This window comes from Nannobrachium achirus, assembly GCF_963921795.1.
Source record: "Nannobrachium achirus genome assembly, chromosome: 10".
Lineage (NCBI taxonomy): Eukaryota > Metazoa > Chordata > Actinopteri > Myctophiformes > Myctophidae > Nannobrachium > Nannobrachium achirus.
Window position 1 is genome coordinate 29235162 of NC_137819.1, and position 15003 is coordinate 29250164.

Here is a 15003-nt window from a genome sequence, read left to right on the forward strand (position 1 = left end):
AACCAAGATGAGCCTCGTCCAGTCTCAACAACAGGTGAGGAAATGCTTGTTAATCTTCACCGTGTAACTCTAAATTATCTATTTGACAAACATGTGTACGTTTTACTCTGGCACAGCCGAGACGTTTTGCATCAAAATTGAGAGAAGGAGTTTCATTCCGTTTGTTTACACATTAATGTTACTTAATATGTAGCATGCCAGCTGAGTTGGATGGTGGCCTGGTTACATTGTGGAATAGTGGAAATAATTCATTTTATGAAAAAGCTTTTAAGTATAGTAATCAGTTGATGGCCAAATGAAATTTGTGGATTGCTTACGAGAAGTGATTAACAAAGGCGGAAAGTAACAAAAGAATGTAAGCAAGCTACTGCTACTGCTAGCTAATGTATTATGCTCCTCCTTAGTTTTCATTGTTTGGTTTTCCAAGGCGCCACAAATTCACAGCCGTTTGGTTGTTTTACAACTACTAGTTATCGCAGACTTTAATGCAACCAGCAATTTGTTGCATTAATATGACTTGATGTACTAAGGTGTTGTATTGGATATGTATATTATCCCGGGTATTGTAAGTATATTGTCGCTCAACTTTAATGCTACCACTACTTTGAGCTGGATCTTATTAAGACATACCTTGCACAAATTATGAACATAGGCTAATTTGTGTAGATTATTGGATTACAGTAGTAGTAGTAGTAGCAGCAGCAGCAGCAGCTAGTCAAATGTATATTAGCTGCTGAAAACATAATTCTCGTTATGGACTCTCAAATGATGAGGCCTAGTATGTTATGATGAGCCTATGATTACTATTTCCTCAAATGGAAATAGTCAAATTTAACAGTTTGTTGCTTGGTCTGGATAAGTTTTAGCACAATAGTTGTCAACTCAGAGGTAGTCAATAAGTACCAATGTTATGTTCATGAGTGACATTTTGCTGTGTGTGCAACATGCATGGAGGGTGCACTTAATTTATTACTCTTCTTGGAGCAGGGAGAAGAGCAGCTGCCAGCAGTGGTCCAGACAACAGCAGGGAGTGATTCAGACAGCGGAATGGGTTCTCCTGCAGAGGAGATGGTCATGGAGACGACCAACAGCAAAGAGGACCATCCAGGTGAATTGCCACAATAATAAAAAGTTGTCTAAACCCAAAACAAGCTAATTCCATCAGTGCAGTAGCGGCGTTAATGACAAAGTCTTTTGTGCAGAACAGACGATATAGATAGATACCTTTATTATCCCAAGGGGGAAAATCAGTTGCCCAGAGGCAGCACAGCAGTTTAAGGTTACAAGTTACAAAGAAGTAAAAAAATAAATAAAAAAGTACCGTACAGTCGAAAAAAGCAAGGCATGATATATAGGGCTGCAAGCGAACCTTCGGGGATTCGAACGTTCGTTCGTTACGTTGGCAATCGAAGTTTGAAATTAATGGGTTCAGGTTTTTTTCTTTTTTTTTTCTTCTTTTTTTTTTACACGAAAAATAATTATCAGAATGTGATAGGCCTATTCAGAATATCACAGTAGTAGAGATAGCCAAATACTAAATAAGTTAGGCCTACCGGTAAACACTAACAGTTAATGGTGACCGTTATAGTAGTTATAAAATGCACCAGAACAGCTTGGAGCGATCAAGGACCGTCCTCCGCTCCAATTCCACTCCTGTTTTGGGCCGCGAACCAGCCTCGCTGACACATGCTTGATGACAGACAGTAGAGTGAGAGAGGCAGCACTCTGAGCTGGGCAGAGAGAGACTTGTGTGTGTGCTCTGAACAGCGAACCCCATCCACGCACCCAAAGATTAAACAGCCTTTCTCCTAAGCATGAGCAAAGATGGATTTCATTGCAACCCCCAAAAGGATCTATAATGCGATTTCTGGGGTTGTTACATCGAGACCAGTTCAGCCCGAACGCGACGCGCTCCGACGCAATCACCAAGTCTAATCATCATCCGTGCAACTCCGCTATACATTGAGCCTGTTCGTCAACAAACTGCGCAACATTTTCTCCGATTGGGTTGGATTTTCCAAGTGTTAGCCTACGTGTTAATGCGGCCACGCATCCACACGTTTTCAATGGTTAAAACAGCGCATTTAACACATTTCCTACACTGTTTTAGCTGGTTAAAGGTACAGTACGTTCGATGGTTCGGTGAACCAAACGAACCATCGAAGGTTCGATGGTCCGTTCGGAAAATCCCCCCGAAGTTCGAATCCCTAAAACAGGGCTAGATTACAGCCCTAATGATATACTATGTTGAAAAGAGTATAAAATGGGAACCTAAAATTATTTGAGGTACCTTTGTGGGCAACTAACAGTGCAGATTGGTCGAGCGGTTTGCCGATCCACTTAGACGGCCAGACTCCTGCAGAGACTAAACCTAAAACACAATAGTGGGTTCCTCTTGGATGGTCGTGTTTCTAATGCCTTGATTTGTTTCCAGACACTGATGACGAAGAAGACATCAAGGTTCACAGGAAACCTCGCTGTCTGAAGGCTCTCAGGGACAGCGACGAGGAAGAGGATGTAGCTGAGGGCACCGGCGCACTGGTCTTATCTGCGTCCAGTGCGGAGGAGATGGAGACGGAAGCGTTGCAAGACGAGGAGGAGGGTCTGAAGAAAAAAGGAGCACAGAAGAGCAGGAAGATATCCCGCGCTCCTATCGACAGCGAGGAGAGCGAACCAGAGAGAGGGGGAGACGTTGAGAAAGAGGAGGTGAAACAAAAGAAAGAGGGGAAGAAGAGGGAGAGGAGCCAGCGGCACAAAGAGAAAAGGGACAGGAGTAGCAAAGCAGTGGCGAAACTGAAGCAGAAGAAGGAGGAACGATTCACTGAGATGAGTGAGGTTTGTAAAGATCCCTTTTCTGGTCAGATCGGCTTGTTCTGGCTGTTACTATGTGGAATGTTTCAAACGTATTTACCAAATTGCAGATTAAACATTTTTTCCAAATAGTAGCCCGGAGTTGCACGAAGTTGATTTGAAGCCCTGGTGTTTAAAAGAACCGGGCGGCTATTTGCGATACTTATTTGCGTCCATTTGAATGGCGGTCGATGCGCAGAACCGTGTCAGACCGCCGGCAGATTATTATTGGAAATATATGGTATGTTACAAGTGATTAAAATACACTCAAGCAGCCTTTCTGTGTGTGTAGGATGACATTTTAGCCATTCATTTATTTGCAGGATGCACCTCATCCCCGCCTTCCCCGGGCTCTGAACGACAGTGGCTGTCTTCTAGGTGACACAGACCTGTTTGACACTGGTCTGGAGGAGGAAGAAGAGGAGGAATCTCTGGATGCCATCAGAGCAGCCGTCAAGCAGAAGGCCAAAAAACACAAGGTACAATTAAAAGGAGCCAGGCTGGAGATCTATCTTATCTATTTTGCATGCCAATGTTCAAGTTAATCACACCACTTGCAGTGCCAGTAATGAGATATTTGCCATAGAAATGTTTTATCCAAAGCACTTTACAATGTGTGTTGCATTGTATTCATACACTGACAGGGTACACAACCACTCCATCCTGCTCATCTGGAGTAGTTAGGGTTTAGTGTGTCTTTATCGAGGACAATTTTAGACGGGGAGTAGCTTTGTATCGAGCCAGGAACCTTACAGTTCCCAGGTGGCCTCTCTACTTCCTGAACCACTGCCACCATTAGTTGATCAATGTTTTGAATGATGCAGTGAGAATCCCTGCTGACGACCACCAGAGGAGGTGCTTAAGCCATTTGTGCACGCTCAGTTCCGAGTATGTATACCAACAACAATGTCACTTGTGCTCCCCTAAAGAGAATACATCTCCGGTGTCATCAATCAATAATTTCCTTTTCATCTTATCGAATGCAGGTTGCTTTTGATAGCATTATCCAAGACGCATTACAAACCAATTTATAAAGCTTCTGAAAACTAAATTATATTCCGTCGCTGGTAGTTAGGTGACCATATCAGTCAGAGCAGCAAGATTTCGCCCTCTGGAATTATGACGACTCTTATGGGGGTGGTTGTTTAAGTTTATTGTTTGATTCACGTGGACGCTGTGGCGTTCCAAGATTCAAAGAGGTTTTATTTGTCGCTCACTCAAGTGTGTGCAGTGAAATGTTGCTGTGACATACTCCACAGATGGTGCTAACAATATATGAAGATATAATGGGGTGTGATACAATTTTAGAATAAAGTAAACTACTAAGGTATGAAACAGTTGGAGAATCCTTTGTTAATTAGCATTTGCTCTTCCTCCAGGAGCCTTACATGGATGAGGAGCAGGAAGAGGAAGGTGAAGAGCCGACAGAGAAACCTCAGCGTGTGGTAAGCAGTCCGCTGCACATTTCACTTTTAATAACCACAAGATTGAATGGTGAAATACTATACATTTATCATAAAGTGCTTCTAACCTGGCTTGGCAACCCATGACGGCTATTAGGCTGTTCTTATTGACTGTCCTCCATTAACATTGACTCATGGAATTGTTCTGTGATGTACTTAGGAGAGAAAGGCAGCCCGGGCCAGTAAAGAAGCCATGATGCAGCTCCACAGTGAATCTCAGAGGCTGGTCAGAGGTCAGTTTTCAGAGCATCTGTATCAGATTCTTCTTTTTGACGATGCTTTATATTTTAACCAAAGGAGTTGTTACAATTGGAGTTAATTGACTACCGTTTCCTCACATCATCCACGTCTGTCTATGTATGTATGTCACATGTCTATTTCTGTGCTTCTTGGCAGAGTCTACGCTTGGCCTTCCATACCACATCCCTAAACCCAAAACCCTCGATGATTTTTTTAAGAAGCGAACCAGGCCCGAGGGCCCTGCCATGGCACTGCTGAAGTAAATAAACAGTCTTTGCACAGAGATAATGGTTTGAAATGACAACAACAACCTCATGCTAATTCCTTGTTCATTCACTTCTGTCAGATCAGCCAAGTATCAGGCCAGGATAGTGGAGGCCACTGCAGCTCCTCCACCTCCTGCCAACCCACCCAGTGAGCCACAGCAGCAACCGCCTGTAGAGCAGGACTCTGCTGCTCCCTCCCTGGATCTATCCTCCACCCATATCCAGACAACACCCCAGCCAGCCGCCACCTCTTCCCCACAGCATGAAATCAACAACCAGGTTGGAGAGCAGCCTGCGAGCCTGGATGCCGAACAGGAATCGGGCCCAATGCTTTATCTGTCTGAGAGTCTCCAGGAGTCTATGACGGCAGATGGGGCAGAAGTCAAAGCTTCTTTGAGCTGTGAGGAGGAGATGGATGTTTCTCTACCTGGACTGACCCATATGGGGACTGTGACTGACACTCGAGCAGAGGTTGGAAGTAAAACCGGTGCTTTAGATCAGCCTCTTCCTCCCCAGCCGGTCACTGTTGAACCAACAAGTGCAAAGCCTACAGCACAGGGCCCTACCAAGCCTAAGAAGGACAGACTGGCTATGCTAAGAGAGCTGGGGCTGGATCCTCCGCCTGTTCCCAAACTGTCAGCTGATGACGGAGAATTTGTTCACTTGGAGGTCAACCCTGGTAAGTCAGTCAATTTAGTTTCTAAACACAGTTCTAGTAATAGCCTAAAGGAAGTCAATGATGAGATTATTGAATCACTTGCCTCCTGAGCACAAACTCCCTAATAATAACCACACCCAGAGGCAAACGGTATATACGGATAATTTACTTTCAGCCTACCGAGGTAGTAGGTACCCAATAGGTCTGGTTGGCATCAAAGAAAAAACCAGGCTTGGTCTGTAATTAAGTGATGTTTCCTTCCTTCTCCCAGGAGTGGAAGCCCTGAAGGAACGTTACCTTCGCCACTTGCAGCCAGTAAAAAGACCCCAGAGAGAGCGCACAATGCAGCTGAGCATCATCCGGAAAGACAGCACCCCTTCTGGACAGGAGGAGTTGCATGCAGAATCTGTTACCGTCACCGTCAAAGAGGGGTCCGACGAGCCCGCTGCTACCAAGCCTGGTATGGGATCGCACACGCGCCACATGCACGTATTGTAGGTAAAATCGCCCAGCAGACTATAACCTTTCTGTGGTCATCTTCTTTGTCAGGAGCGAAGCTGCTGGGTCTGAAGCAGCGTCTGCAGCAGGCCATGGCCCTGCGGAGGCAGGAGGAAAGGGCTCGTAAGGCCGAACTTCATCGCTTAGACAACGAAGACTGTGGCGAGGAAGAGGAAGAAGAGGAGATGACGGACGAGTCTGAGGGAGAGGAGGTAAGCTGGCCGGTTTATGTCGCCCCCTGTATAGGTGTGGGGGACCATATTAGACGCGTTCCAAGAGTTTGTCTTTTGTTACATTATCAGCATCCCACTGCACTCAGAACATATGTCCCCTTCTCCCCCTTCCCCCAGTGTGTGGATGACCTGTTAGGAGGTGATGATGGGGAGGAAGAAGATGAGCATGATGAGGGTGGAGACGAGGATGGAGGCAGTGTGGTCCAGAGTATCAGGAGCCCATCTCCTGTTGGGCAGAAGGGACGCTGTCCTCCACCCAACCTCAGCGCTGATGGAACACTCTTGCTGTTTGCTGGCAGCTCCTGCTCTCGCACCGGGTATGTGGTTGTGTTATGTGTCAAGGCATTAATTTGTAGACATATCCATCTTTTCTTTTCTTTTTTGTCACAAGCAGAATACTGTGCTAAAGCAGATAAAATAAAGAAGCTCTTGTTGCAACTTGATGTTGTTTTGGTTTCTGCTGCCAGTGACGGTGTAAGAAGAACTTGTGCCTCGGGCGAGGACAGCGAGACAAAGACGGGTGAGTAATCATTTTGATAATAACTTTATAAAGTTCAGTTGCATCATCAATGCATTAATGGAAACTAAGTAATACTTGTTCACATAAAAACTTATGGAATCAAACGTCATACATTCTCTCTCATAGAGGAGGAAGACTCTCTGTCCCTGATGAAGGACAACAGCCACAACGGTAGCTTTGAGCTCCAGGGCTCCATGATCCCATCCTACCAGCCTGTCAGTCACCAGCGCTCCACAGGAAGAGGTGCTTTCAATGCCAACATGTTCCGCTCCCCCTCACCCTGCTTCTTCAGACCCAGCTTCCTCGGTTCTGCCTCTAAGGTGAGATTCAGCACATTTATAACAATGATTATTCAAACCCCTCAATGCCCCAATTAAATTAATGCAGTACTTTTAATATAAATGGATATACATCCAATTAGAAATCTCCCTGTAACTGTCTAGATGAGTGTATGACATTGATCGGTGTGTCTGTCTGTCTTTCTCTCTCTCTGTCTGTGACCTTCAGAGTTCAGGTAAGCTGTCTGAAGCCTCTCTATCTCTACCAGTGGAGGACTCTCAGGACCTTTATGCCCCACCCTCGCCTGGCGCAGACTCTGGCCCCCTAGACGTCGCAGCCACCCAGGGCCGCTTCTCCCTGGAATACGACACCCAGTCCCAGCTGCTGGACGCGGACGGCTTCCTCAACGTGGGGCCTCGCACCGGAGCGCCCCGCTCGCACAAGAGGCAGCTGGTCCTGGACAACATGGATGAGAACGCCATGGACGGCAACATGGGGGAGCTTTTGGGCCTGTGCTCGGGCGGCTTCGGGACGGGGAACGTGTCGGCGGAAGCGGCAGGGAGGACAGAGGAGGATGAGCTGCTGGGGCTGTGCTCGGGGGCGTTCCCCACCACACAGGTTGGAGGGGCAGGGGGCAAGATGAAGCTCCCCTCCACACAAGATGAGCTTCTGGGGCTGTGCTCGGGAGCGTTCCCCACCACACAGGGGCCAGCGGGCGAGTTGAAGCTCCCCTCCACACAAGATGAGCTTCTGGGGCTGTGCTCGGGAGCGTTCCCCTCCACACAGGCCGTGGGGCCAGCGGGTGAGATGAAGCTCCCCTCCACACAGGATGAGCTGCTGGGCCTGTGCTCTGGAGCGTTCCCCACCACCCAGGCTGCAGAGACGGAGGACGAGAGGAGGAACGGCAGGACGGACATGCAGAGCATGGACCGGCTGCTTGGGCTCTGCTCGGGAAAGTTCCCCAGTCCAGGTATGCTGGCCAGAACACTGGTTCCCAAGCACTGGGTCGGGAGCCATTTGTGGGTGGTGTACACATTTTTATGGGTTCCTTAATTTTTTGGTTTCAGTTTTTAATTATTATTTCAAAATCTTTAAAAAAGAACATTCGATTCCCCAGATTTTCATGAATTAAAAATGAAATTCATTGATTGCATTAATAAATAAAATAAAAATCTAAGAAATTCCATAAATTAGAAAACAAATGTTTAAGAAGTGAAAATAGCCCATCTATAAGCTCACAACGTGGCATGAAGTGACTCGTTGTGAGCTTGTAGATCTGCTGTTGGCAGTGTTTTCACTAGCTTAGGTCTTGGGGAAACGTCTAATTTTCTCTTTTGGGTCTCGACTCTCGAGCTAAAAAGTTTGGGAACCACTGGGCTAGAAACCCTGCATCTGAGTTCTTTGCAAAACATTTTCAAAGTCATTTTAATTTACAAAAATATAAGTGCTTTCAAACTCAATAATATTGGTATAACACAATTTTACCATTTTCTACCTTTATATATTGCATAATAAGAGTGCAACATTTAGTTGTCTGTGTGTTATTTACATTTTGCCTCTGTCCTTAAGATGCATCTCCCTCACGGCCAGTTTCAAGTACTGCTCTGAAGGCTTCAACAGTTAACAGGTAAAAAGTGTTCATACTAGATGATAAATAAATAGGAATATGTCAGTGTTGTGTTAAAAGTATACCATATCATATATTTAAAATCCATAATATACTTTGTGTATGTGATGACCTCTCACTTAGACTGGCATGTTATTAAGAATATCCCTAGAAGCCACAGAACATCACAGATATCACTCAGAAATGTGAATTATGTTTCAACGATGAAAAACTGTTTCAGTAGGAAGAAACCTGAGGAGGAAGAGCAGGAGGAAGAGGATGAATGTGAATTCAGAATTCTGTCAGACTTGGACAGCGAGAGTGACAAGGTAAGCCCCTTTGAGCCTCTTTGAGATGTGTGTATGTCTTGTCTTTGCGATGCGACTTACAACTTGTGTGTGTTTTGTAGGAGAATGAAAAAGAAGAAGAGGAGTCAGAAAATGAAAAAGACGACGAGGAGTCGGAAGATGAAAAAGATGGAGAGGAACAAGATGATGAGGAAGGGGTTGAGGATGAAGAACTGGAGGCTGTCTTTGCCCCGAACCCTGTTAAGAAGAAGAAGAAGAAGATGTAAGTGCAGCACAGTTACTGTTTAACTGGTGTTTCTTTTGCTGAGGTTTTACATAATTACCCAAACATAACTTTAGATCTGTGTGAGTACTTGAGTTTGAATTCTACTTTTAGGGAATTTCCTCATATCACTAAAATCTGTTGCCTCCCCTCTCCTTCTTTGCATCTCCAGGCGGCTTACTGATTACTTCGACTCAGAGGCTGAGCTGTCTGGCAGTGGCAGTGAGGATGAGGATGACGAAGGAGGAAGTGAATATGAGGAAGAGGAGCTGCTGGATGAGCTTCCATCAGATGAAGAGCTGCAGGACCAAGTTAACAAGATCCACATGTAAGTAGCAGCTGATGTCATACCGTGAACTTGTTTTTAAATTACACACTAACACTTTCACAAGATATAACTAGAAAGGTGTGCTCAGTATAGCATGAATCACAGCCAGGAGGAGGCATGCCCTCCATCCCTCCATCTTGCTGTCTCTGGGGATATCATGACAAGGTTTTGGAGTTGCTACGGCAATGGGGGGAACCCAGTGCAACCAGAGTAGACACTAGACTATAACGAGACAAAGCTTTGGACATTGAAAGTAGTGTGACATGTTGTCATCATTAGATGATGCAATGTTATAGCCTAAGGGCCGGTTCCTGATTATTTTATTATTTTTGGTAAACACAAACAGTACCGATATGTAGTGTGAGAACACAATTGGTTTCCTGAAAATTAATCCACACACAAATAAATATTAATACACATGCAGATAAAAGCCCTTGTAGAATTGTATGCTATAAAAGACAACGGAAGAGAAGCGGGCTTGGCGTTTGTATATGCTATTAATTCAAAGCTTTAAGCTGTAAGGTCTGCAAAAACAAAATTAATTTCTGCCATCATCCATACAACAGGAAACAGGTGATGGATGATGATAAACGTCGCCTAAGGCTATACCAGGAGCGTTTCCTAGCCGACGGGGACCTGCATTCTGATGGTCCGGGGCGAGCCCGCCGCTTTCGCTGGAAGAACATGGGTATGTGATGTACACCTTGTTTGCACCTAAAGCCCTGCCTTGGTTTAAACTATTCTGTCCTAAACCTAAATGTTGTTTCTTCGGCAGGAGACGATGGCTTTGAGATGGGTGGGATGGGAGAGGGTGAGGAAGATGAGGAGGAGGAGGGTGATGTGGACCAGACTGAGGTGCAGAGGAGGAAGGAGAGAATGGAGAAGGAGCAGTGGTTTAAAGAACAGGTAAGGATGTGTTTGTGTTAAATACATACTGTATGTAGGCCATGCACGCAATGGTATTGTATACACAGGGATCCCGCCAGAGCTTTTGAAATTAAATGGCAGATTAACATTTAAAAAAGAGGACATGATTGACCTGTAAATGTTTTGTTTTTTAATTGAGGATGTTTAGTTTTTGCTGTTGCTACACTTATTTAAAAAAAATCACACGTGTGTGTGTGTGTGTGTGTGTGTGTGTGTGTGTGTGTGTGTGTGTGTGTGTGTGTGTGTGTGTGTGTGTGTGTGTGTGTGTGTGTGTGTGTGTGTGTGTGTGTGTGTGTGTGTGTGTGTGTGTGTGTGTGTGGATCATGTGTACCGATTTTTGTGACATTTGAAGGAAATATGTAGGAAAAGGAGCAAAAAGTGTGTTTTGGAGAAAATTCAAGATGGCGGAAAATCTATCATGGCGCAAATGGGCGTGGCCTATATGGGGAGATGCGTCATGACCCAAGGAATCCAGGGAAAAAATATTTTTAATTTTCCGACCTACGGTTCAAGAGTTACAGGCCAAAACGTAAAGTGGGGTGTTATGGCGCCACCATGCGGCCAAATGACACAACTATTTTTTATTTAATCCTTGAAATCATTATGAACCTCCTCTCCAAGTCTTGAAACTCTAGCCCCTATGGTGTGCGAGAGACAAATAATTGAATGTGAGTTTTTGCGATTCCCATTATAAGTCAATGGGGAAAATTAATTCACTAATAAATTAATATCAATTAAACTATAGAACCTTTCTCTTAGAAAAGTAATAGCCCACGATTCCCGAGTAAGCCGGTCGATTTGACATATGGCGCGAGTGTGTGGTGGCAAAACTGTGGGACTAGTGGCGTGCCGAAGTTTAGGAAGTTCAGGCTACATACAGACACACACACACACAGACAGACAGACAGACACACACACACAGACAGACCCACACGGCCACGTATAGGGAGCCTGTGCTTCACACAGCTCCAAAAATACATAAGTGTGAACCCATTGTAATATTGTACATTGTATCGCTATTGAAATATTTGGCATAACTATGGAGGTATGACATTCTGCCTATATTGTGCAGTCCCTGTGTGTGCAGCCAAGCATGTGGCACGCCCCAAATTTGTAGTGGAGTACCTTGTACACTACTGCCTAGCTAAGCTAAGTGCAGAAATAATTGTTAAGGTTGTTTTAAGGTGTTGTTGAGTTGTTGTCATTCCTGTGTTTGTGTGTCCCACTGTCCCAGTCGGAACAGAAAGCCAAGAAGGGGGAGGACCTGGACGAAGACGATGAAGATGAGAACATCGGAGAGGACGACAGCCAGTTTATGAAGTTAGCCAAGAAAGTAACTGCCAAGACTCTGCAGAGGAAAGGTCGGCCCATGTACCATCCTGTATTTTTCAGTTGTACTGTCTGTGTTTAGAGGATTTCTGTGATAATGTGCTCCACATAATGTGCTGCATGTCAAAGCTAGCTTAGCCTTTATTGACACTGTGCAGAGAAACTTGGCCCTGATTGAACTGAACAGTTTTGAAAGAGAAATGGATCACTTCCTATTACGTGAATCAATGACAAAATATGTTTGGGTGTTGAGAGCCTACTCGCAGCAAAATATATACATTCTTGGATGCATGTGAATCAACTGTATCAACAAAAGGAAATATTACCCAAAGAGATTGATTTGTCACTGTACGTTGCAAGTCCTGAAAGACCACACCTAGAGAGTCTGTGACTAGTGTGGACACACTGTTAACTATCCCGTTTGCTACAGTATAACTAAGCTAGATAACAGTGCTGTTGGCTATTATTGGCTGCACATCTCAAGAATACAGCCATACTTCACTGCCCCGAGCCCTCCCAGGTCTAGCTGTCTATTAATTTCACCCATTGTATACACTTGGGGAACATCTAGAGTGTCACCCACTCGGAGCTTAGCTACGCTAAGGTAGTTAGGAATCAGGTGAAAATATGCTTTAGCAGTGAAGCGGGTCGATGCACGGATAAGGGCATAGATTGGAGGTTGAAGTGAAAGGACAAGAGCATGTGTTCCCATTCAGGATGTTTTCAAGAAAATACATAAAATTGGCAGTTTCTTTTATCACCAGCATATTAAGGGATTATGGCAAACTAAATGGACTCTGCTCCAATGTCCTTTTAATTTCTTCCACACAGAACCCCCTGTTGCACCACAGCCAGAGATGAAGGCACCAGCTGTAAATCCATTCCAGAGACCCTCACAACCAATAATGGTAAGTCATTTTCAAATGGGTGTGTTGTACAGTATATACCACTCTAAAGAAAGTCATGTTGTCAAAGCTTTTCTCTGCTTGTTTTGTGATCTTCTCCCACTACAATTCTGGTTGCTTTATTGCTATTTCCTGAAAGGCCTAATATTGTCTCTCTTCGACAGTAAAAGGCTTATTCAAAAAGTTGTACCACGTGGTGTTGAGAATAAGATAAGATTTTATGGGTTGAGAGTAAATACTTTTTTTTTTTTTTTTTTCCTACATTAAAACCAATATATATTTCAAAAGATTTTCAAAAAATAAAACATAAATAAAACAAATGCCCTCATCGCAAGCTTGTAGATGCGCGACACTTTTAGTTTGGGTCCCGGGTAGACAAAAAATGTTGAGCTAAAACATGACATGTGTTAATAATCCCTCTTAACTTCCCAGGTGAGGAGGGGTTCCCTACTCAATCAGCCACGTGCTGTCCTCCAGAAGCTGGCGTCCATCTCAGAGGGAAAGAACCCCCTAGCACCGCGAAACAGCCGCGGGTTCCTCTTCCAGACGCTGTCTCCTGAGAAGGAGGCGCCAACCTCAGACGCTCCTAAGAAACAGGTGAGTGAGGTTATGTTTCACATAGGTACAATGGCCACCAAACACGGCATTGTTTGTACCACAAACAAACGCTGTTGGAAAAAAACAGTTGTGGTTTCTATGTGCAAATCTATACTTCTTGTAGTCTTAATGGCATTTTCAACTGACCAAATACACATATTTTCAACAAAACATTTTTTTGGTTGACAATATGACATTTCTGTTGGCTGACGGTATCTCGATGGAAGTCGAGTACTAGGGTAAATTAGACTAAAGCGAGTAGCCATAAGTTAAGAGTCTGGAGAATCTATAGAAGGGTAGTGATGCACAGGTTGGATGTATTGAGTGTTTGAAAAGATAGAAGCACATAGCATGGTAAATGGTGCATCAATAGCACTTTTTATCCAATGCACTTTACATAGATTGTGCGTTACATTCACCCATTCACACACACATTGATACATCGATGACGGAGGACACCATGATACAAGACACCAACCTGCACATCGGGAGCAATTAGGGGTTCAGAGTCTTGCTCAAGTACACTTCGACACTATCTCTGGGTGAGCCCGGGATCGAACTTGGAAACTCATGGTTCCTATCCGGCCGCTTTACTGGCCAGACAGCCACCCTACCTCTGAGCCACTGCCATCAAACCCTGGATGCTTTTGAATTATTCATTTGAACATTTCTCTAGGAAGCCAGGTCATGCTCTCTTCAGACCCATTTTTGTTTATTGTAATTAAATCAGTGAGCGTTTGCAATGTTATCATGTGTCGGCATGATATAATAGTCATATGAGTGTATTTACTAAGTTTTAGTTGTCAGAGGTGGTGTCATGTTAATATTTGTCACTAGGTGGAGCCAAAGCCCATATTACTCACACTTGGGGCCACACAGTGAAGATGTAAGGGTTGAGCAATTTAAACTGAAAATGCATCCTTTTACTCTCAACAATTTAAAACCACACATAGATCTAAATAAAAACTGCAGTGATATACAGCTCTTTGTGGGGGGGATTGTTGCACAAACATTGTCTGACTGTACAAGCAGTCATTCAGCATGGTTTTGTCCTTTGATTGTTCCAGCATGCTTGTTTTCTTAGACTAATCTCAGAATGTGTTTGAATCCCAGGTGAAGAAGAGGGGTCCAGTTGATGCTATGAACCCTGCTGCTAAGAGACCATGCAGGCTAAACAACTCCATAGGAAAGACTTCTCAAGGCCCCCTGCGGAGTATATTCAGCTTCCTGGATAACTGAGGTGACTTGACGATGCAAGACGAAGACATTCGTTGATAATCACTAATGTCGACAACACAAGTACTCACATTACCATGCTTGTGGTGGCTTTCCATTGACTGAGCCATCCTCACCCTTCCAATATGTGCAGAAACAAACTCCAGCATGAAGGGCCCATCGTTTCTTGATTTCTCAGAAAGTCCTGTTTTGTCCAAAGTTTAACCTATTTATCACAATTCCAGTAAGATTTTACACAGGATGTTGTTGCATCCATCATTGTGTGTGGGTTTTCGGTCACTCAACGCAAACTGGAAGTACTTAATAATGGGCAAACCTAAGGACGCCCAAGACGATGCTCTTTGTGTGTCAGAAAGATGGGGATGTTGGCTCTTAAGTCTGTGTGTGACTCAATCAGTAATGCCTAATATTACAGCCATTCTCTTATGTCCTTTTACTTGATTGGACTACTTTGTGTATATGTCCTTTGAAAATTCATGTACATACCGTAGGTGGGAG

The 15003-nt window shown here is 44.3% G+C and overlaps 1 protein-coding gene across 1 annotated transcript; it reads left to right on the top strand.

Moving 5' to 3' along the window:
• Positions 1-7: 7 nt before the first annotated feature.
• Positions 8-14723, top strand: clspn (claspin; the record flags this gene model as incomplete). The annotated part of the gene is made up of 24 exons (XM_080735367.1): positions 8-34; positions 988-1108; positions 2435-2835; positions 3174-3329; positions 4230-4295; positions 4474-4546; positions 4710-4812; positions 4900-5498; positions 5749-5937; positions 6027-6187; positions 6326-6525; positions 6676-6728; positions 6855-7048; positions 7236-7977; positions 8577-8634; positions 8855-8942; positions 9023-9183; positions 9356-9511; positions 10078-10199; positions 10287-10417; positions 11673-11799; positions 12599-12675; positions 13105-13269; positions 14383-14723. 24 exons carry the CDS (start codon positions 8-10, stop codon positions 14506-14508), a joined length of 4296 nt encoding a protein of 1431 aa, XP_080591493.1. The 3' UTR covers positions 14509-14723.
• Positions 14724-15003: the final 280 nt, after the last annotated feature.